The sequence below is a fragment of the Anomalospiza imberbis genome, chromosome 3 (assembly GCF_031753505.1).
Source record: "Anomalospiza imberbis isolate Cuckoo-Finch-1a 21T00152 chromosome 3, ASM3175350v1, whole genome shotgun sequence".
Lineage (NCBI taxonomy): Eukaryota > Metazoa > Chordata > Aves > Passeriformes > Viduidae > Anomalospiza > Anomalospiza imberbis.
The window spans coordinates 71,862,872-71,884,687 of NC_089683.1; the positions used below are offsets into that span (position 1 = coordinate 71,862,872).

At 40.5% G+C, this 21,816-nt stretch overlaps 1 protein-coding gene across 8 annotated transcripts in view; it reads right to left on the reverse strand.

The window, feature by feature from the left end:
• DISC1 (DISC1 scaffold protein) overlaps nucleotides 1-21,816 on the reverse strand; it is a 189,059-nt gene that overhangs the window by 162,282 nt on the left and 4,961 nt on the right. For all 8 annotated transcript variants that reach the window (XR_010997384.1, XR_010997385.1, XR_010997383.1 and 5 more), the window contains 2 exons: nucleotides 7,099-8,084; nucleotides 3,591-3,660 (listed from right to left, as the gene is read on the reverse strand). Coding sequence is in view for 5 of the 8 variants with exons in the window: in XM_068185075.1 (XP_068041176.1) it covers nucleotides 3,591-3,660; nucleotides 7,099-8,084 (1,056 nt within the window). In the remaining 3 variants the exon portion in view is untranslated. The remainder of the gene's footprint in view (nucleotides 1-3,590; nucleotides 3,661-7,098; nucleotides 8,085-21,816) is intronic.

Here is a 21,816-nt window from a genome sequence, read left to right on the forward strand (position 1 = left end):
AGCGTAGGAAAAATGTACTTATCTGAATGCCTGATTGAAGCTCCTCTACACCAACACCCCAACCATGACAAGGCAGGTCTTTCAGAAGGCAAAGCACACATAACCAAGCAATAGTAAGAGTAATTTCTGCTGCACACCTCTCAAGCTCAAGGGGAGGAGGAAGACAAAGCAAATAGATTCACTTAAAGAAAGGAAAAACTATGAAGAAACAAGCTGAAGACCTAAACAGGCATTCCCTTGCCTCTTAAACAACAGTGGAGGGTTGTGGCTGCCCTTAAAAAAATCTTCCCTCATTCAGGAAATAAATGCTAATGCATTAATGTTAAACTGGAAGACACCATGTTCTCTAACAGCTCAAGCAGCATGTATTTCTCCTGTGTTTCCGCAAGGCGGAAAAACAAATTTATCCTTAGTACTGGGCTGTTTGCAACAAGGTATTAGTCCATGGCTTTGTAAGGGGATAAGCTTGCCTTCATTTCTATGTCATTTCCTAATCTTGTTGCCACAACTGAAAACGAGGTGCATCCCTTTTCCCTCCCTGTAGGGACACTACTTTACTTGTAATTCAGTTTCAATGATTACCTTTAACTACAGGAGCTTTCAAAAAGCTCTGTAGAGGAAATCAACAATGTCAAACCTGTGATGCTTGTCTTTCCTTAAGCTGTGACGTTTGCAGTGTCAGACAGCAGAAAACAGTTCTGAGCACTTAGAGGAGTTTTAAGTGCTAACACATCTCCCAACAAGAGGCCTTCTCTCAAGACTAGATGACTCTTAAAGAGCTGGAGTCAGAAAATCTCTGGAGTTAAGATCTTGACTATGGCTGAAGCTGAAGAGAAGACTCCAGCACCAAAGCAGTAGTTACACATGATAATGTATTTATTAGCAATTTAATTTTTCCCTTGGGAGTCTAGCCACACATACCCCTCCTCCCCCTGCTCTCCCTCCCCTCCACTCACCTCTTCCATGTCCAGGGCATTTGACAGCTATTCTCATCACACTAGGTCTATCCTTCCCCTGAAGCACTTCCAAATGACCAAGACCTGTGCTGACACCACACACAACGCTACCATCACCTCTGATTCAAAGCAGTTCTGCTCTTAGCAGAGGACTCACTCTATACTCAGAGTCACTCCCCAAACTACAGGATCAGTAATTTTCTCTCTAGCATTACAGTTAAAATGCCCTCAGCCCTCCCCATGCACCAGGTTCATTTCTGCCACTCGCTGATAACACACCAGCATTTATGCCCCACATCACGGCTCTGCACATTTAGCAATTCCATTCCCTGCTAGCAATATTTGGCAATAAGATCACTTTAAAGAAGGCTAATTACAGATTTTACTTGAACAGAAATTGGTACTGGGCCAATCTGTAAGCTATTTAACAAGCTCTCAAACTCCAGGCCAGGGAAGACTTTGTTCTCCACCAGGAGCAGCAACATAGCTCTAAAAACAAAGGTGGAAAGCTTTGCCACTGCAAGGTGAGGAAGAAAGGTCACAGATCTGATTTCTCCTTGCAGCACTGAGCCTTCTCCATGCAAGTCTTGCCTTGAAGATACACTGCCTGTGTTTCACAAAAGGAAAACTAAGGGAGCCAGTTCAGCTTCCACAAAAATAATGAAAAGTAGTCACAAAAAAAAAAAAACCCAGTTGATAGTAGTATCAGAAATGGAACAAAGACCAGTAAGACAGAAAACAGGTCAAGGACTCAAAAGCTAGGAATTGATAAAATTCAGGATGCCTGGTTGCATGCATGCATGAAGCATGTCATTTTCTGTGAACAACAGTGTCTAGTTTTCAAAGGGATGGAAGAACTCAGAAGTCTCTCAAGCACTCAGCATCCAGTCCCATACCAGAACAAATGTTTTCTGCCTGTTTATGCCAGACTTAGCACAGAAAACAGCAATCCCACCTGTGGATTCTCCTTATCACTTTTTCTCTCTGTGCCCACAACACCTGGTGAAATAACATTTCAGCCAGACCACTTATCTGAGGAGAATTAATGCAACATTCTGCAAACCACCCTCTGTGCTAACAAGGTGTGCTAACCCTGTTTGATAACTAGGGTGGAACTGAAAAGGGTAGAAGGAGGAAGTGATGGACAACACACAACTGGTCCTGTTTTAAGGATACAAGACTAGTGCCCAGGAAAACTACACAAGAGCTTTCTGTGCGAGACTCAACAAAAGTCATCATTTTTCCCTGTGGTCAACAACTATATGGCATCACATGCAGATGTCACACCTGATACACTGAAACACTGCTGTCAGACTGGCTGACTGCCTAGAGAATCCCAGCTGGAATCTGTGATAACCAGGCACACTGAGTACACAGCTGGTGGGAAGTCTCCAACTGGGAGCTCAACCCACAGGCACTTAAAAAAGAAGAGTTATGAGTGTTACACATGTAAAGCACACATATTAATGTCTAATGTCTGTTTGACAGAGACTAAACCCATAAATATCTACAACATCCTCAGATTTTAACACACCTAAAGGTTTTCCCCGTTAGGAGATGCCACACTAAAAGAATGACTTGTGCCAGTAGCAGACTCTTCTCCTACACAGAGGCAGGCCTTTAAGAGGCCAACAGAACCACTCTTGCAAAAGTGCTAAACACACCTATCCCCTAGACACTAGACTTTCATCCCGGGGACATCTTTGGGGGCAGGAAAACAGAGTCATGGTACAACTGCAAAGCATCACATGTTTATTTGGAGAGGCAAACCACAAGTCTGACCACTGCCCAATTCCCAAAAGCTGAGAGTATTAAAGTGGGGAGAAAGAAGCTGTCTTTCTCCACACTTATTCTCTGACGTAACCATACAGATTCCACTGAAATGCCTACAGATTCTTCCAAGTGAACATAGACCTAGCAGGAAGAATTTACCTTAGAACCTCAAGATTATCAAAATCAGAGTACGTGAACACAGACTACCACAACAGGAAACAGTAAGAAACCCAACATATGTTAATAGACGCTCTAATTACTGATGTGCACACATACAAAACTTATCAGAAGCGCCAAGGCGTTTGAAAGAAAACGGATTATTCAAAGATAGATATTTGCCAGCAGTTGTATCACCACCATATTCTCTAGCTGATTTTGACTGAACTCAGTGGACATCAACTTAATCCCACAGGACAGTATCATTCACTTCTGTAATAGCTACTGACCTTATTTCTATGAACCCTGTTGTAGTGTCATGACTAAATGACAATTTGTGGCAAGTAGCAGATCTCAGTCTGTCAGTGGCCAGTGCCTGTCTTTTTTCCTTTTGAAGCTTCTACTCATTTCTGCGTTTTTTTCAGCCATGGTGCTTCAAAACAGCTGATCCAGATGGTGGGTGTTTGGATTTCAACCTTCCCACATGGTGATGTGGCTCAAGAAAATAAAAACTGTTGCTACCTGCTGCTGACCTACTTTAATTTGTTTCCTGCCATATGACAGAATAAACAATACAGTTCATTGAACTAGTTTTCCACACCTAGTCACTGCTATGTAGGAAGTATAAAATAAAACTAATAGAGGAAGAAGGAAAGAAAAAAAAGCAGCATGATCCAGTGGGGAGTAGGGAGGAGCAATTCTCACCTCTATCATAGTCATCTTCCTCTATTGCTTTTTCCTGAAGCCTCTGAAGCCGTAAGATCAAGGATTTTAACTATGCAAGGAAAAAAAGTTAGTTAAGAAGAAGCTGCATTTAAAAATACATAGACTATTAACTTAAACACAATATAAATGTAATCACTACAATGGCCATATTTTGATAGTTAAGCCCAGTATTTGTCAAGTAGACAGACCTATTTGGAAGCCAGCTGAACTGCAGCTACTTGAGCCAAGCATGGCTTTAGTCCAAACACACACAGAGAACAACAAATGATATTTCTTGAAAAGCAAAGGAGATTGTGCGATCATAGGATATTTTTCACCCTTTCAATAAATGAAAGTACAATTATTAGAGGATTCTGTCAGCATGATACCTACTTCTGATCACACTGTACTCAACACTGTGTTCCCCAGCTCATTTTGACAATTCTTTACCTGAGTTTTGCAGAGAACAAATATAAAATTTCCATATGCAAACCACATTTTATTCTGTAAACAGAAATGCAGTATGAGTACTTTGGAACAGCTATACTGATGTTATGGGTCAGAAAAGAGTGTTAATATGCAGCCAAAAAGTTTTCTTAAAACACAGTTTAGGCTTATCTACATAATGTTGATATTTGCATTTTTACAATGCAAATGCTAGATGAGGGAAAAAAAGCAGAACACCAAGAATATCCAAATCACATACAAAACACTCTCTCACATTCCAAAAGAAACTTACCATAATAAAGTCTTATCTCAAAAGTTAATGTTTCTCTTTGTTAACATCAAGAGTCTGGACCAAAGTTCTAAATTTACTAAAAATTTGTAAGGCCTTTACAAGTTTTTGCTGTTAAAAGAAATTGGTTAGAAGGTAGGTTTAGTCCTCTCCTCACTGCCATGACAGCCACAGCCTAACTCAGCTGCAGTTACAAGACTGGAATATTCTTGTTATTAAATTTATGCATGACCTGTACCAAACAAGGCACTATCAGCCCTGAAAAAGGTGAGCCTGGAGAAAGAAGCAGTGTATATTCTCAAAGTCCAAAGCCTGAAAGTGCTTTAGACATCTAAAGAAATCTTAAAAAAGATTTCCCTTCTCCCTGAAGCTCTTTCATATGTAATCCTCATATTTAAACTCTAAGTTGCATACAGAAAAACAAGTACAGCCAGTCAACAACTCAAGAGAAACAGTTATCAAGACTACACATCAACACATAAATTAGACAATCAACACACAAACCTTTAAATTCAGGATTTTCCTCTAAATATGGAATGTGAAAGTGGACTGGTAAGAAACGAACTATAAAAATAAAGTCAGGAGAGTATCCAAAAATGTTTGATTAATAATACGCTACAGGATGCTCCAGAAGAAAAACAAACAAAAAACACTGCATACATTCCCATTTCTTCTGTACTTTATTTTGGTTTTCACTTCCTGAAACTCCAATCTTTTTTCTCTGAGGTTAGTGAGGAATGTGAATGGTACTGGAAAGGAGGAGCTCTAAACCCTCACCATAAATTATTTTCTGTGTTTTATGCCTGATTTTTATAGAGCTCTAAAGAAGCTTGCAGTAGGAATGATTCAAGTGACACTTTTTTCATATATGTGATGTAAAACAACCACCTATACTGAGAGTACAGCTTTGCTGCTGCTGGCAGTGTTTATTCCATCGTGCCCTACAGTGGCAGGTCATTTAAAGTCTCCTTGGGTACCACAGCCCAAGCACACCCACAGCAAACTGACTGCTGCTGCACTGTAAAGTGCTTTCTGTTTGCAGGCTGGGGAGACATTCGGAGCTCAACTAATCAAAGACCTGCTTGTGCTTCAGCCTGGCATGTCCTAGATGTGTACCAGATGATGATCACTTTTTAAGTACAGAGAAAGCATAATTTTAACAACTTTTTATTGCCTCCTTTTCTTGACTACCGTTGCCTTTGTTCCTTTCTGAAAACTTTGAGACTCTACTCGTTATCATTACAATAGGAAGGTGCTTCAAATGCAACATACAAGACTGGCTAACCAAGGGCAAAGACATCTGAGGGCACAAATCCCCAGTTCTCTATTCAATGTATTAATGAATACAGAAATTAAACATAGCAATGTTCTTTTGTGCCTATCAAATAAGCAGTACTGAAAAGAAAGAAAAATAATTTCCTATTTTGATTGTGTTATACATTCCCAAATTTGCAGTGAATTAATTTCCTAAACCATCTCAGACTATGGGCACATTGCAATTCCAGGCAAGAAATCAAAGAAACTGCTCCATGTGAATGTGTGTGAAGTCTGCAAATAAGAGAACCTAGTTTGAGTTCTACACACATCATCTATGAAAATAAAGTATTACAAAGCAGTGTAAGCCCAGGTCAGATGTCATCAAGGAAAGAAAGAATAAATGTTTCTCAGCCTCCTGCCTTACCCAGACAGGAGGTTTGTGCAAAATCTCCCCAGAACAGGTTGTTTCATTAGGCCTAAAGACAATAGGGCACATCTCACCAGGTATGTGTCTGAGCTGAGAAGTTACAAAGATCTGAGTTTCTGAAAGGCAATCAAGAAACTTGGGCACTAGTGAGACAATTAAAATAAAATTAAAAAAAACCCCAACAGCTAAAAAAAAAAAAAAAACACCAACAAAAAAAAAAAAATCCCCACTACCCATTCAGTGCACCTTGAACAAATTAGTGCAATCCACTGTGTACATATTAATCTCTGGATTACTGTTTCCTGTGTGCACAATAAAGCCAATACTTGGCTCCTTTGATAAGGTAAACTCAGAATGCCCATCCTACCAGCATAAAAACATAACACAGCTGATCCTTCTTAAAGTTTCCCCACCCCTCTCCTATAAAGAGCACAGTGAATGACACTGCCTGCATACATTGTAGGTATAAATGTGGGAACATACATATATGCAATAAGACTCCTGACTCACCAGCCCACTACTCCTCTGAGGTGGAAGGGGAAAAGAAAAAAATGTTCAGTTCCCAGCTGGAGACAGAGACGGACTTGACCCCCATTTTTCTTCATGTGGGGAGAGCACCTATTAGATTACACACTACTTTCACAAAGTTGCCTAATTCTTAGAAATCTTTGGCTCAACTTAAACATTTCCAATTAAAAAGCTGAGTGTTGTTAAATCATGATACTTCAAGAAAAGAGTTCTTACCATCTCCTAATTTTATACTATATATAACCCAAACTGCAGACAAAACAGCCACCTGTGAAAAGAAATGGTACTTACTGAAGTCAGAAACTGATGTGTGATGTTAGAAATGAGAGGATTAAAGTTTCAGTAGAACACAGAATAGGATACTGCAACAACATCACCTATTTTTAAAGAACCAAACAAAACCTGTTATCTCATTTTTATCATGCAGAGGTCTACTGTAAAGCTCTGAACAAAGGCCACAAAAGCCAGTAGTATCTGAACTCCTACATAAACTTTGATTTTGGCACTACAAATAAAATGTTTTGAGGAAAAGGTATCAAAAACAAACTGAGATTACTGACCTTTAATGTACTGCGGTTGCCAAGCAAGCAATCCTGTAGCACTGGTTCATATTTTTTCATCAAAGTATCCCAGTTATGGTCACTGACAGTAAAGCTACTTTCATAGCCTGAGGTGACAGAAGATCCAGCAGATGCTGCATCCGAGGAATCCGTAGAATATGAAAATGTTGTGTCTATATCCAAGAGAGAGACAGTCTCACAGTCCTGTAATTTATCATTTACTGGGCTCTCATGTTCATGCTGCAAATCTTCACCAGAACTGGAGGAGAAACACAAATCTCCCAAGTGCTCATGAGTTTGTGCCATCTCTTCTGGCTTCTGCAGATTGCCTGTGGTTTTGGGATGCAGAACGATCTCAGCTTCCTCAATAGATTTGCCTTCCACATCATTTAGTCCAGAGGCTGAGTTCAGGGAGAGCTGTATGAAGCTGAAACTTGAACTAAAGCTATCCTGTGCACCAGCAGAATGAGAAATACCATCTCTGTTTTGATATTCACAGTTGTTATTCACTTCTGTCTGATCCAAAGCATTCATGTTTGGGGGCTTGCTCACTTTGGTACTGTGGCTCTTCTGCCACGTACAGCACACAGCAGAAGCATCTCCTCTGCCTATTGTGGCAGCAGGGCAGACCCCTATTTCTGTGCCATCTGACTGTGGACTATTGCAACAAGAAAGATTTTCACAGCATCCTGGAGCGTTTCCAGTAGTGGCCAAGGTTGTCACCCCATTAGCAGGAACCACAGCACCACTCACTGCACTACAGTGCAGGAATTCCAAGTCATTTTGGCACTGTCTGTGCCGAGCACAGTCCTCAGAGCCTCCACAGCGCTGCCTGCCATGCTGGAGCTCTGCTGGGCTGAACCCTGCGCAGGCACCCAGGGACTGAAACTGGATCTGTCGCTGAGCTTCTGGCCTCATGTATCCAGGCCTTTTTGCCAGCTTCTTTTTACGAAGAGAGCCCGCCGGCATTAATTGCTGGTGATCATCTGGGAAGGGAGAAAAAGTCAGTCAGTGTTTCTGCAGTTTTCCAGGCTTAACACACTGTGGCATCCGAAAACAGCCGTTTCTGAAATTTCAAGCAGCGTATCATTTTCCATTTCAACAAAACACAGACACTGACCATACTGCAGATAGAGAACACTGTGTGCATTCATTCACCTTCTAAAGAGTTTGCACCTGTTTTTAAGTGAATGCACTAACAAGCTCCTCCATCAGGACACAAACCTGGGTACAGGGTATCACATCATCTTCCCTATTCACAATATCACTCTGCTTTTCCATTCTCAACTTGCTTAACAGCATGCTGAAGCAGAAACCTGGTTTAAGTTTCTCTGATCCAAACTGATTTCAGACTTACAAGCACATCTAAGACAGGACTGACTCTGCATCCGAAATATGAGAACCATGATCACAAAGAGATTTTGTTCAGTTTCTTGTGTTCAGACCCATGTTTTAACAGTATGAGTAGCAAGTGGTTCAGGCTCTGGTGCCATAACAGATACAAGTGTAACACCCTGTGGTTGCAGATGTTGGTCTAATGAGACACTGTACAAGTTTTTATTTAGATTTATGATACTACCTATTGCCCAAAATGTAAAGTTGAAGGAAAAGCTTTGCACGAAGAACCATCAATCCTAGAGAACTATTCATTCATAGCATTACTGAAGTATTAATATCATTAAGAAGCAGCCTCTGCTCATTAACTTGATTTCCTTACACATACATTACTTACACAGATGAAAAGATAAATTTGCCGTTTGCAGAGAGAGGAAAACAAACAAGAAACCCCACCCTAACAAAATAAAAATACGACAGTAAACATTAAAATTGGGATATCAGAATTTAATGTCTGCGTTTTCTGTATGTTTTTATATTTGCATTATCGGTAGAAGATTACATGATAACTACTTTCATTCTCTCATGAATTTACTGCTGGTTAAAAGGTATTCCATTTGTCTGTCCTGCACAATGGGAATCGATGGGAACACAAGCTCTGCACTATCATCCATTTTGTAACACAAAAAGATATTGACTGGACCTATTTGCCAGAATCACTCTTCAAGGGGATCTGATGCCCAGCTGAATTATGCCCTCTATTAGCTGCCCTCTACTCACAGAAACAGAATCAATTGGGTGTTAGAAACATTCATGTCACCCATACAGAGCCCTTACAAAAACACAAGTTTCAGATTTTTTTTCTTTACATTTAACATTGCCCTCTAATCAAAACCCTTTGTCAGTTTTTACATTAATGAATATGCACATAATCTAAACTCCTCAGCAGCTCCTAACATAGGCTTCATACACACCTCACTATGATAACATCCTATACAAGAATTTAAGCATTAGAAACTTCCCTGGAGAACTTCCCCAACATTCATTACATTCTCTCCAAATAACCTTCAACAAAAGCAATTTATACATTTCCCATATACTAGAATAGTGGCACATCTCACCATGGGACTGCAGTTAAGTCCCTGTATTCTGCTTCCTATCACCATAAATTAGAATATCCCAGCAGTCTCTTACATTCTCTTTTGTCTGAGGAAAAAAAGCATCACACATATCAGAAGTAAAAAAAGTCATGGAGTCCATCAGCCTGTCTACTATAAAAAGACAGTGAAATGCTGTACTGGGAGTAATTTAATAGAAGCCTCAACAAACAGGAATCACTCTCAGAGCAAGGGAACAAAAACTGAACAGAATGTTCTTTAAAATTTAATTCTTTTGGTTTATATACAAAACAATGGCCTAAATTTGACTTCAGCAGAAGAAATCAGTCATGCATAAGAGTCACTCTAAGGCTGCGTATACTCCATGGCCATTTAAAAAGGCCTGTCACAGGCCTCATCTGCAAAAACACAAAAGGTTCTCTGGTTTAATTAAAATCAGTTTAAAATTGATCTAAGTCACTATGAATTTCTAAAGTAGACAGATAATTACAGCTCTTTAAACACCAAATTTAAACTAAGCTAATGTAAATAAGGTTTAAATTGGCCAAAGCATTAGATATTCACACCAAGTGAACTGGATGCAATTCCAAAAATTATTGGAGCCAAAGGGGTACAATTCCAGTGTCCTGAATGAGATCACACACAGCCCATGCATCTTTGTGCTCCTCACAAGGTTCACAAGTAGCCTCTAGACAGGTTTGGCATTCTATTCCTTCATGGACTCCAGTCTATCTCCTGGTGAGTCCATCCAGCAGCACAAACCGCCCACCTGGATACCAGAACAGAGTTACACTGCCTGAGCTCTGCTCAGGATTAGAGTTAGGCCAAGCCACGAGCCATCCAGAGGATGCGACAGGGAGAGAGCTGCAGGTCCTTTGCCCCAGTGTGGCTGCCCCTGAGTGCAAGGCAGAGCGGACAGAGCTGGGACTGACATGAACATGGATGCTCACACCTTCCCCAAAGGATAAGGGGAAGCTTGATCTCCAGGTCCAGCTATAGAGCACTTACGGTGCCCTCAGCCATCACAAAACCCAGCCAGGAACGTTCTATTGCCTTGGGTGTACTGTTTGGGCACTGTTTACCCCTGTGCCATGTCCCTGCTCTCAAGATTAGAATAATTTCAATTGTTTATTATTACATATCTGAAATACAGTTCTATAAACTTTCTCTGCATAGCCATCCAACCATAACTTGCCTTGTCTGCATGTCAGAGAAATTACACTGAACCAATTCAGCTGGTTTGTTAAAAAAAAAAAGACAGGCATTAAATTCTTCTCATCTTACCTCAGTTTGAAGAACGTCAAATAACTGTCAGCAATTGACTACAAAATTATCAGAATGAAAACAATTGAAGGCAATTTTAAAACCCTACACTACAATGTGTTGTGCATTGTGTGAGACACACATTTAGAAAGAGCAAAAAGCCACAAATGGAAGAACCTTTCAATTGTAAAATTAAAAATCAGAATTTTAAAATATATGTTTTACAATCTTAGAAGATGAGATAACAAATATTTAATGTCAGATATGTGCAAATTACTTCAAATTATGAAAGCTCAGAAATATTCTTAACAGCTCTTTCACCATAGCAATCTTTCCTGATGATCAACATTTCATGTAAAATAGCAGTTCAGATCCAGAGCAGAGGGAAAAAGAAAATAGTTTATTGCTATAAAGCAAAGTTGTTCACATCTTAGTAACACCAAGTGAGATGAAAGAGGGAGAGGTGAAGCCTAAGAGCATTTCCCACTGATGGAAAGAGCACATTCTCTTGTACCCAGCCTGACACCAAAGGACAGCAAAGCAGTCATCTCATTTATTTTAGATCACCAGTCTTTGTTCTCAGCCACAAAAGCGGCAGCTAAGGTTTTTTGACCGGCTGTTCTAATAGCATCTGTGGATGAAAAGGTGTAAATACCTTATATTTTTGTTATTCCAATAGAATTTTATAGATCAGTACAGAAACTCTGATGTGATCACTGCCTCACTTCTGCTTTAAGCATGTGATGCAGAATGCCTGCAAGATCATTTAAGCTCTTCCTGAAAGGGAGAAATTATAGATGCAGTCTTAGAGGTAGCTCAACTATCTGAATACACCTATATTATACACAGTTCGTTTTTATTAGAATAACAAATTCATCTTCAGAGCACTTGCAGGTGGTAACTGTGATGTGGAATAAAAGGTATTCGGTCATATTGAAAGCCAAATATAAAGGCACTGCTCCAAGCAATTTCTGTAGTGTTGCTTCTCTTAAGGAAGCCCTAAACACTTGCATCAAACTATACACAAGCAAAGTAAGCGAGCTTCACATATGTATTATTTATAAACGTACACACAAATGTTTAACCTATCAGATACAAAAATGAACCATTCTTGTAGATTAATCTGACATGACAATAAGCATTAGTGTTTAGTTCCTACATCACAGAAATGTGTAAAAAGTTGCAAGTTCCTAATCAGTTATAGTTTGACTCATTTTCTGAATTTCAGAAGACACCACTAAATATGCAAAATAAGATGGCACTGATCTCAACACAGCCTATGTTGAAACAAACAAGTACCACCTCTTTGCACAAATAAGCTTTCAAAGAAAGTCACTTTTGAATAAAGATTTTCGTAATTCCTAAAATGAAAAGTTCTCACTTAGCTTTTTCATTTCACCTACTGAGTGTTAACTGCAACTGTGGTTTATCTAAAGTTTTATAAAGTGTATGTACAGAGGGAAGTATTGCTGAGTTACATTGTATTGGCTATAATGATACAAATTATTTCCTCACCAAGGCTTCCTGTGATTTCTAAGGTCACAGATTGGGTTCATATCCTCATAACATATCCTCTCAGGTCATTAAATGCATGTCAATTTCCATTCTCCACTAAAAAACACTTCAAAGAGTTGAGCATTGTAAAAGCTAGAATGCCCTTCTTTAGCCAGAGTTTAAATAACTGTGTTTTTATTGACACACTCCCATAATGCAGGTCATTGAGTTGTTACAATCAAGCCACTTACCTCCTTAATGCAACAATTCATTCTAAACCATTTGATGAAATTACAGTACCTCTCTCTAGAATTAGAATCACATCAGCTGATATTAATATGCTCATCAAATTATTCATACCTCAAGAAATAAAAAAAAACAGTTTAAACCTGGTCTAGCCTTAACACTAAGAAAGAAAATAAAAAAGTCTACCAAAAAGTAAGTTGGTAAATAACAAACACTTCCCATGTCAGTAACAATCACCTATTTAGTCAGGGGAATAAGAGAAATCACTCTTTCTGTAATTACATATTTGTTACTAGAGCTCACTTTCCAAATTCTTCTCTGGTTGATCAGCCTCAATCCAATCATTGTCCAAACCTCCTTACACAATTCATGGATGTATTTCACCCAACACACTGATACCTGCCTTGGCCTGCTAGAACTGCCAAACTCACACTACCAGCTGCCTAACAGAACAGTTCTCAGGCTCCCCAGTCATCACTAACCCTACACCCAGCTCAGTGTTCCACCCTGTCAGCCCATCTGATGAACAACAAAACATCCCAAGGATAAACACAAGCAGGTTTGGAAAAACAAGCCAGTACCAGCATTGGGTGCCTTCAGCATAGTGAGTAACAGAAGACACTTCCCCAAAAGTATCCAGCCCAATTTTTTCCAAGCCTGTGGGCAAATTTCTTTTTAACTTATAGTTAAGTTATTGAGAATAATTTACCCACTTTCCAAAGAGGCAGATGGACACACAAGTTGCAAGCCTACAGAGAATATTCACAACAGACAACCAATGCTTATTTCAGGAGGTGGGGTGTGGGTGTGAATTTTGTTGTTCTTCTTCCCAGGGAAAAACTCTTTTGTTCCCAGTTTCAATACAAAAATCTGTCCATGCAAATGTCTTAAGTGGATAGAACACTCTGGATTCTTTCAGTCAAGATCTGACAACAGCTTTAAATATTACACAGAAATAGGGGAGCAAGGATGTTGTATAGTAACTGTGTAGTTTTCTTAGGTCATAAATTAATTTGCAAACAACATTTAATGGGTTTGCAGTCATATCCCATAAAATCATTTCACCAAACACTCGTGAAACTATGAAATCAGTACACAGCAGTCCTTTTCAAAAATGGTCTATTTAACACACCACACTTCTCTTTCATCACTCTGTCTACAGAGTGACAGTGTGGATTCCCACTACTTCTGCTCAGTCAGACCATCTACAGCAAAACTCTAATATAAAACTCATCGGGGGGCAGGGAGGAAGGAATTTTTTAAAAAGTGAAGTGTGAGAGCACATTGACAACAGTCAATTTCTAATTCAAGCACAGTTTGAATGCTCCAGCTTGGAGATTTGAATTTTTAATTTCACCAAGAGAGTGAGTTCCAAATTAAGCATCTGATGCACAGTCAGTCTGAAACCAGAATTGAGTTTACTGAAATAGAAAGTAATTTTCTCTTAACAGCTCAGTAGTTATCACATATAATGAAAATAAAACAACGTGGCAGCGCCTATATTGCCAAGGGTGAGGAGTCAGAAGGCTTTCAGCTTTACAATTTAATATCAAAGTCCCAGGACAAATGCTCCTCCTTTGCCTGCTGAAGCAAGTTCACCTTGTAGCCCCAGTCAGACTGTCAGATGCAATGTCCATGCTGTCTAGGCAAGAACAGAGATGGAGCTCCAAACATCAGGAAAGCTGAGCACTAAATTCCCACAGAAAGCACAGCACCTCAGGATGCAGATTAAATACAAGACACTGCAAAAGCTAGACAAGAATAAAAACTGCAGTTACGGCAATGCACAGGACACGAGGCCAACCTAGGAGAAAGGCAAGGAAGTGGTGCCGCTCCCTCTCCCTGCTCCCCTGAAAACAAAATCTCTGGGCTTTACATGAAGCCCTGCAGCTCTTTAAGCTCAGACAGAATTTCTGCACTTGGGTATTCTTTGCTCTTTGCAGCAGCAATTGTGTGAACTGTACTTTTGCAGCTGACAATAAATTGCCGCTCCGAGCGGCGAGATGAAGATCCTCCAGTGGCCCCATGAGGCACAGCCTGCAGCACCACTCTCCTGTCCTCAACGCCTGCACAAGCAGCTTCAGTCAGAGCAAGTCCTTGCCAAATGCCAGCAGATTGCTCAGCATCATCAGCCTGCAGATGTTACAACCTGTGAGGGGGGAAACTGTGCTCCAGCAAGCAGAGTGCAGCTCCCTCAGAGACCTTCACTGGCAAGTGGGAAAGACACACATGATATCCCTTTTGAGATCTTCACTGAGAATATGGCTTGACCTTTACAACCCTTACCCAAGGCTGCAGACAGACAAAACAGAAGCTGGAAGTTTGTTTTACTGGGCCCCAGAACACAAAAGTGAAGACGTCAGCTATATCCTTTTCCTCTAGCACAGAGGAGAAAAGTAGGTTGTTCAGATGAAATTCTGAGATTATCTATGAACAGGCTACGGAAGAAATACTATAGCAGAGATTGCTGAAACAGCAGCAGCATACTAACCACAGGCAAGAACACTTCTAGCAGAAATCACAGCTCCTTCTAAATACAGTGGGTCAGAAGTCACTCTGCCTAGAGCAAATTGTATATCTCTTTAAAAACAATTAAAAATTACCACTCCAGGAAAGAACAGAGTTTCTCTCTAGAAGGTAATTGCACTGAACTATAGAATTTAGCAGATGTGGCAGCACAGAGGGACAACAGCTGTCAATACCGAGGTTGAGAAGGCCTCAATATACAGCTGAGAGCACTCAAAGGAGGCAACCACCAGCACTAGACAGCTAGTTCTTCATATCTTTCCATGTAGGAGCCTTGGCATTAGAGGCCAAACTTGCTGTTTCCAACCCACACCACCAGGTATGGCAGGAACACAGAGATCCGAGAAAATGCCTGCTCAGCTTCAGGCAGGAGCTGAGAGTAACCCCACGCACCTCACACCAGGACTGGAGACCAAAGACTCAACAGGACCAAAGCCCATTCACACACCTTCAAAAGCCATGGCCACCAGAAGCGGACAATGATCAAGGAATGCAGTCAAGCAGCAGCCAGTCAGACCCTAGACTGAGGGAGGACATCAACACTAACAAATTTACTTTGTCTGTCATTCACTAATTGTTGTCTCCATCCTAACTCTGCTAGTACCAACACTGCACATGCTTTCCACAGATCCCATCAAACCCTGACTGCTTTTACACCACTTTCATTGCATTTCAATCATCCAGTTACTCCTTCCAAACCAAGGGCTCATTTATCTTCAAGAGAGAGTTGATCCAGAATCTTCCCAATTGCTCCTCTGGAGCTTTGGCAAAAACTGTGGACAGGTCACACTTCACAGGCTAGAATGATAACCATCCACAAAGCTCCAAAAGAGTGTTCCAAGCCAAAGAGAGATACTCTCTTTCCCAATACCAATTTCCACAATATTGCCTCTCTGGTCCTTTCCCATCTTTCCTTTTAGTCACAACCCCAACATGCACAAGCCTCCTCCAGCCCCCTTAACAGCATTTCTTTCACAACAGCAAACAAGCATGTCTCAACCCCAAAAATCCTCCTCATATGAGCTTCCAGGCCCTCCACCTCCTCAGCTCACCCCATCGCCTCCTAGGTGGAGAGCCTTCCTGCTTCACACTGCCCATCAGCAGGGCTCAGAATTTTCTGGGCTTTCCCAGGTGCATTTAAAAGAAGCCCAGCCCCACTTCAGCAGTGTTCATTGATTTCATCGCTACCCTCCAGTTGCTCAGGTTTTTGGCTAAGGGTTTTTTTACACCTTTCACAGCACACAGAGCTTGTATGACAATCTACACCAAACCTCACTCTAAAGGCACACTGACTCCATTCATCCCCTTAGAGGTCATCTCAACGAAAACACTCTTGTGAGAGCTTCTTTCCCCTGACTGTAAATCACTGCTATTCATGTCTAGGAAATCAAGACAATTACCTGTCACAATTTACTCTGACATTCTCCCTGGGCTAACATACATGAGCTAATAATAGAGGCTACTCTTACTTACACATGTCTATGCTGCTCAACAAAAGCACAGACTTCTGCCAGAAGTTTAACATATTTCTATCACATGCTGTTTGTGATTCACACAAGTACTACTACCTAAGTACAAACACATAGTATCTGCCACCTTTCACTGAACCTTACCCATCTGCTTTTATTAACAAAGTAAATCAAAGCACAGTATTAATCTTCAAAGAAATTGTACCCCTATATGACATAGCTTGTTTCTTGGGTGCCAGGGACTTTGCAGGATACTGCACTGAAACAGTCTTCAGCAAAATACTTCAAGTTGAAAAAAAAAAAAAAAGTCAACACAAAAATCAAACCCCTCAAAAATATTCTTCGTATTAAAAGAATAAGCCAGTGAACAGTTTCTCAGGTCAACATATTCCAGATCCATCTTAGCATTTTAAGTGGATAAAGAAGGTGCAGAATGTACCATATGGCATTTAACACACACACCTGAACAGATCTGCTTCAGCAACATAAAGCTTGGCAGAGGAAAACTTTGAGTGTCATTCAGATATCTTTCCAGAATAAATACAGACTGTTAACTCATTACTTCTAATTTTAAAGCAATATTATTTGCTTTAGAAAACCTGAATTAATAATCCAGGATCAGCAGGGTCCTGTGTGAGGTAGCTAATATTTGCATATCCCTTTCAGGTATATGGGATAGGTTCCTGTGTAATTAGGAATTTCTTCTGCTTCTTTCAGGTTTTCCCACAATACCCTTGACAAGCATTATTATTAAGAAGTAGCAGGCAGAACTGCTGTAGCTTCCTTTCAAGGAAAGCAATGCAATTTCAGAGACATTTGATCTCATGAGTTCTGAGGTACAGCAGTAACCTGATGCATTTGCTTTGTGGTTGAAGCAGACCATGTGAGGAACTACACAACTTTATCCCAGCCACAAAGTATGCCCAAGACAGAACAAAGGACTAACACAGGACTCCTGAAAGACAGCTAAGTATTTTCACTATCAGAATACACCTATAGCTTTGTACCTTTAGAACTCCTGTCTTCATGGAAAAGTTTGGGGATTTAAAAGCAGCACTCAGAACTCTACATTACCTAAGCTATCAAACCTTAGAGTCGCAGGTCCCATTGAGGCAGATCCTGCAACAATGCTGTTCTGTCTGGTGAATTTTTATTGGAAATTTCAGGTTGAATTTACATTTTTCACCAGAAACATGAAGCAAATGCAAACATCATATTTAGAGGACTCTTTGTATATAAGAACTTCCACCTGTCTATATTTTTGCACTCCAAATCTAAAAAAGTCTGAGATCTGAGACTAGAAAATAGACTTAAAAAATATCTGTGTCAAGTAAATCCACTAAGATAGTCTATAGACATAAATAGTTAATTGAGAGGCTCCTTTAACTACTGAGTGAAACAGTGCTACCTTTTTATGTTGGAAGCCTTTTGAATTTCCTCCTGACTAGGCAGAAAGGAAAACTCACAGTATTTTGAATGTACTTGCCATAGTTGCTCAACCTAGAAAGCATCCTTTCTCTACAGCCCTCTGTGAGCAGGAACACCTCACATGACTAGCCTTACAAAAACAAAGAGGTGACAACAAAACCATGAGAGATACTGAGAAGACTGAGATTTTCATTTCTGAGCAATAAAAGTGTCACAGTGCTTCACTGAACAAAAACATATGAAATGTCTTAAATTACCTTAAAGTCTGAGTCATAAGCAAGGACTGTAGCAGAGAAAGCCAGGAAGGCAGAACTAAGAACATCTTTAAGGTTAGAATGCCCTCTTTGGGTATAAAGACATATTTGCAGCAACAGTAAATTTCAGTAAAGTAGAGTGCTATTTTATGCTAGAAGAAGGAAAGCAAATCAAAGAATGCAAGTGTGCTATCCCAAGACTTCTAAGATGTTAGAAATTACTCTAATTACCCTCTACTAGTAGCAATGCTCTGAAGAGGCCACATTACAATAGTGAGGATGACCGCAAACCATACACAGCAGTGCAGAGGGGCAGGACAAGAAAGATGGGCATGACTAAAAATAGGAAAGCTTCCAACTGGATACAAAGAAAAACTTTTTCACCCTGAGGGTGAAAGAAGAGCCAAGAAGTGAAGCAGGCTACCCAGAGAGGCTGTAATATCCTTGAGTTTTTCAAGGCCCAAGATAAAAGCTCTGAGCAACCTGACACAGCCCCAGAGTCAGTCCTGCTTTGAGCAGGGAATTAGGCTAGAGATCATCTGGTCCATCTGAGGTTCCCCCAAACCCAAACTATCCTAACATACTTCTAAGATATGTGTCTCTAAATAAATGTCTCAGGATTTGCAGTATTTCACTAGTTAACTATACTCACAACAAAAGTTCAAGAGCTTCATCTGTGGAGGTGCATCCAACCTTGCAAGAAAGCAACTTCTCTGATTTTTAACGCCACAAAGGAATCACTAGAAGTTGGCAAACAATAGTTCCATCACAAACTGGAAGGTGAAAACAGCTCACTTTCTATAAATAAAATTCAGAATAAAGTTTGATACTAGAAATAATTAAGTTCTCAAACAGCATTTAAGCATCTATCACTCACACAGAGAGAGAGAAATTACAAGCTTTGGTAATGCTCAGAGCCTTAAGCAAGACAGATACAGTAAAGCATAACAGCACAGGAACTCCAATTGTTCCACAGCAGCAGGCCTTTAGTAGTTAGCTGGCGATTAAATGATGCTCATGAGCATCACTTAAATGTCACTTTGATCTATTGCAGTTATTTCACAAAATCTTTATTACTGAGGCTTTGTATTGGCTGTACAAACATTGGCAAGCATTTCTCTTTGCTGTATTAAAAATTATTTTGATACTTATTCCTAGGCTGCTTGCCAACTGGAAGACAAGATGGAGCCATCTGTGAGACTACAACTCTCTGAAGACACTTGCCTTTCAAAAACATAATCCCTTAAATGGTGCCAAGGGCATTACACACAAAAAACTAATATCACATCTGAACAGCTGCAGCAAAACCTGCCTGTCTCACAAATTTCCCAGCAAAGGAAGGGGGAAGACCACTCTGCCCAGGGAATACTGCCTCTACCCTATCCAGTCTGTGAAGTCTGATTATGACATGAGCATGTAAAAAGTCACACCTGAATACTCTGCCACACAGATGTATCAGGCAGCCAAAACTGTGCCAGAGATCGATATGTTATCTATAACTGAATTAAGTAGCAAACACAGCTATTTCTGTATCTACTCTTTCTTAGTTTGGTAGAAATTTGAGGGATTTTTCCGGCTGGTCTCTTTCTTCCACTATTTAGCTATGTTGGTGCTCAAAATATGTACACAGGCTGCTACCCAGAATTCCTTATATCCTCTGCATTGTCTTCACCTGGTCTGTTTGATTTTGATTAATATTACTCCTGGTATTATTCCCTACTTGGCCCCTGCCTCACAATCCTCCTTTTAAAACTCTTCTCATATTTTATATCATGATTTCCAAGCCATTAGAGATCACTTTTAGCCAACTAACACCTAGCACAATTACTCCTAAGAGACCTGCAGGAAAGACAGCAACCCCATGTACTTCTCATGGCTTGCACCAAAGAGTCATACTGGCCTCTCAGCATTAAAACCACAGCCAATCTAAACTTGCAAGGGTTACACTCAATGCCTAGGCTTCCAACTTCATGCCTAGGCAAACACACAAAGTTTCACTAGGGCATGGCAGCACACAAAGCAGTAACACAAGAAGTGCATGTGCATCCAGATCCAGGAGAAAAGTCTGGACTCTCACATCAAGAAATTCAATGCCACGCCAAACTCACCAGAAACACAGCAAAGCAGCTGCTACACACCATGCTCACTACTCGTAACAAAGATAAATTCTTTAAAAATAATATGAAATTAACTCAGAAAATGAATGACATGAATATACACTGGCTACTTAACGCAATGGTGGGAAACCTTACTAAGCGCACTCTAAAAGATAAACACAAGGCCTTGAAGTACAACATGGAAAGCCAGTCAGTTTCACAAAGGGCAATCAGAAATCTTAAGGATTATTCTTCCCAAAACAGCAATCCTGGTTTTTACCTGCCAGTCCTACTTCACAAAGGAAAAGACAGTAACAAATCTACATCACAGCCATACTCAAGGTGTGCAGAAAGCATCTCCTTGGCCAACATGAAATAGATCCTAACTTGACCCTGGAACAGATGATCCCATGGAAAATTCTGTCATTGGCAAAAGCTGGCACCATAGTAGGAAAATTCTCAATTAGCTAAAAGAACAAATACCCTACTGCTAATGCTCACTGCATACAAAAAAAAAAAAAAAAAAAAAAAAAAAAAAAAAAAAAAAAAAAAAAAAAATTCTTAGCTTACAGCAACTCAAGACCCCCTGGCAAAACTGGATTTTCCCCCAGTCTTCATTCTCACAGGAAGGAGACATCCAGTTCTGACAGACTGCCCAGAGGAAACCATTAACTGGAGCAGCTCTTCTCTCCCAGCCAAGTCTGTACAAGTCCCCAGCAGACCACAAGTGTGGGAACACTACAGCAGCTCTCTCACCATGACCATGTTGAGGCTCTCCAGGGGAAAGGGAAACACGATGCCTGTTGATTATTAACTAATTTGGGAGCAAAACCACATAGAGGATCAGCTGCTCTGGTTCTGCATCCCAGGCAACAGTAATCAGATCCTTCTTACACAATTTCAGTGAGGGTCTCCTCTAGATTTTCACTGCTCTAAACAAATAAAAACGTCCCACTCTCCTAAACAAGGATTCTGGCAGGACAGAAACAAAGTTTCAGCATGGTGCCCTGCTAAAACAGTGCTGTCCCACTGCAGAGGCAGCACAGCCTGGGACCATCCAAAGTGTCCAAGAGCACCTCATGCCCCTGAGACCCCACATCACTGCTGAAGCACAGATATCAGCATCCCATACACATTGCTCCCACCATAGACACACCAACCAAAAAGATGTTAACAGCAAGGAAATCTTACTACAGCAATGTAAAATACCACCAAACTCAGCAGCTGGGCGTCACACCCTCCTAATACTGGTGTGCCCATGGCTCTTCAGGAGCAGAGCCGGGAATGCAACACAGTCACAGCTCAGCCTGAGCTTTTAGTGCAAATACTGACGGGTTAATGCACTACTCATTAAATGGGAAAAGCCAAGCCCCAGCAAACAGCTGTGCTGCCCATTTCCTTCCATCACCACAATCTCCACGGGCCATTAGCAACAGGAAGCACCTGAAACTTAAACCAGCAGCATGAAATTCAATCTCATTCCTGCCTC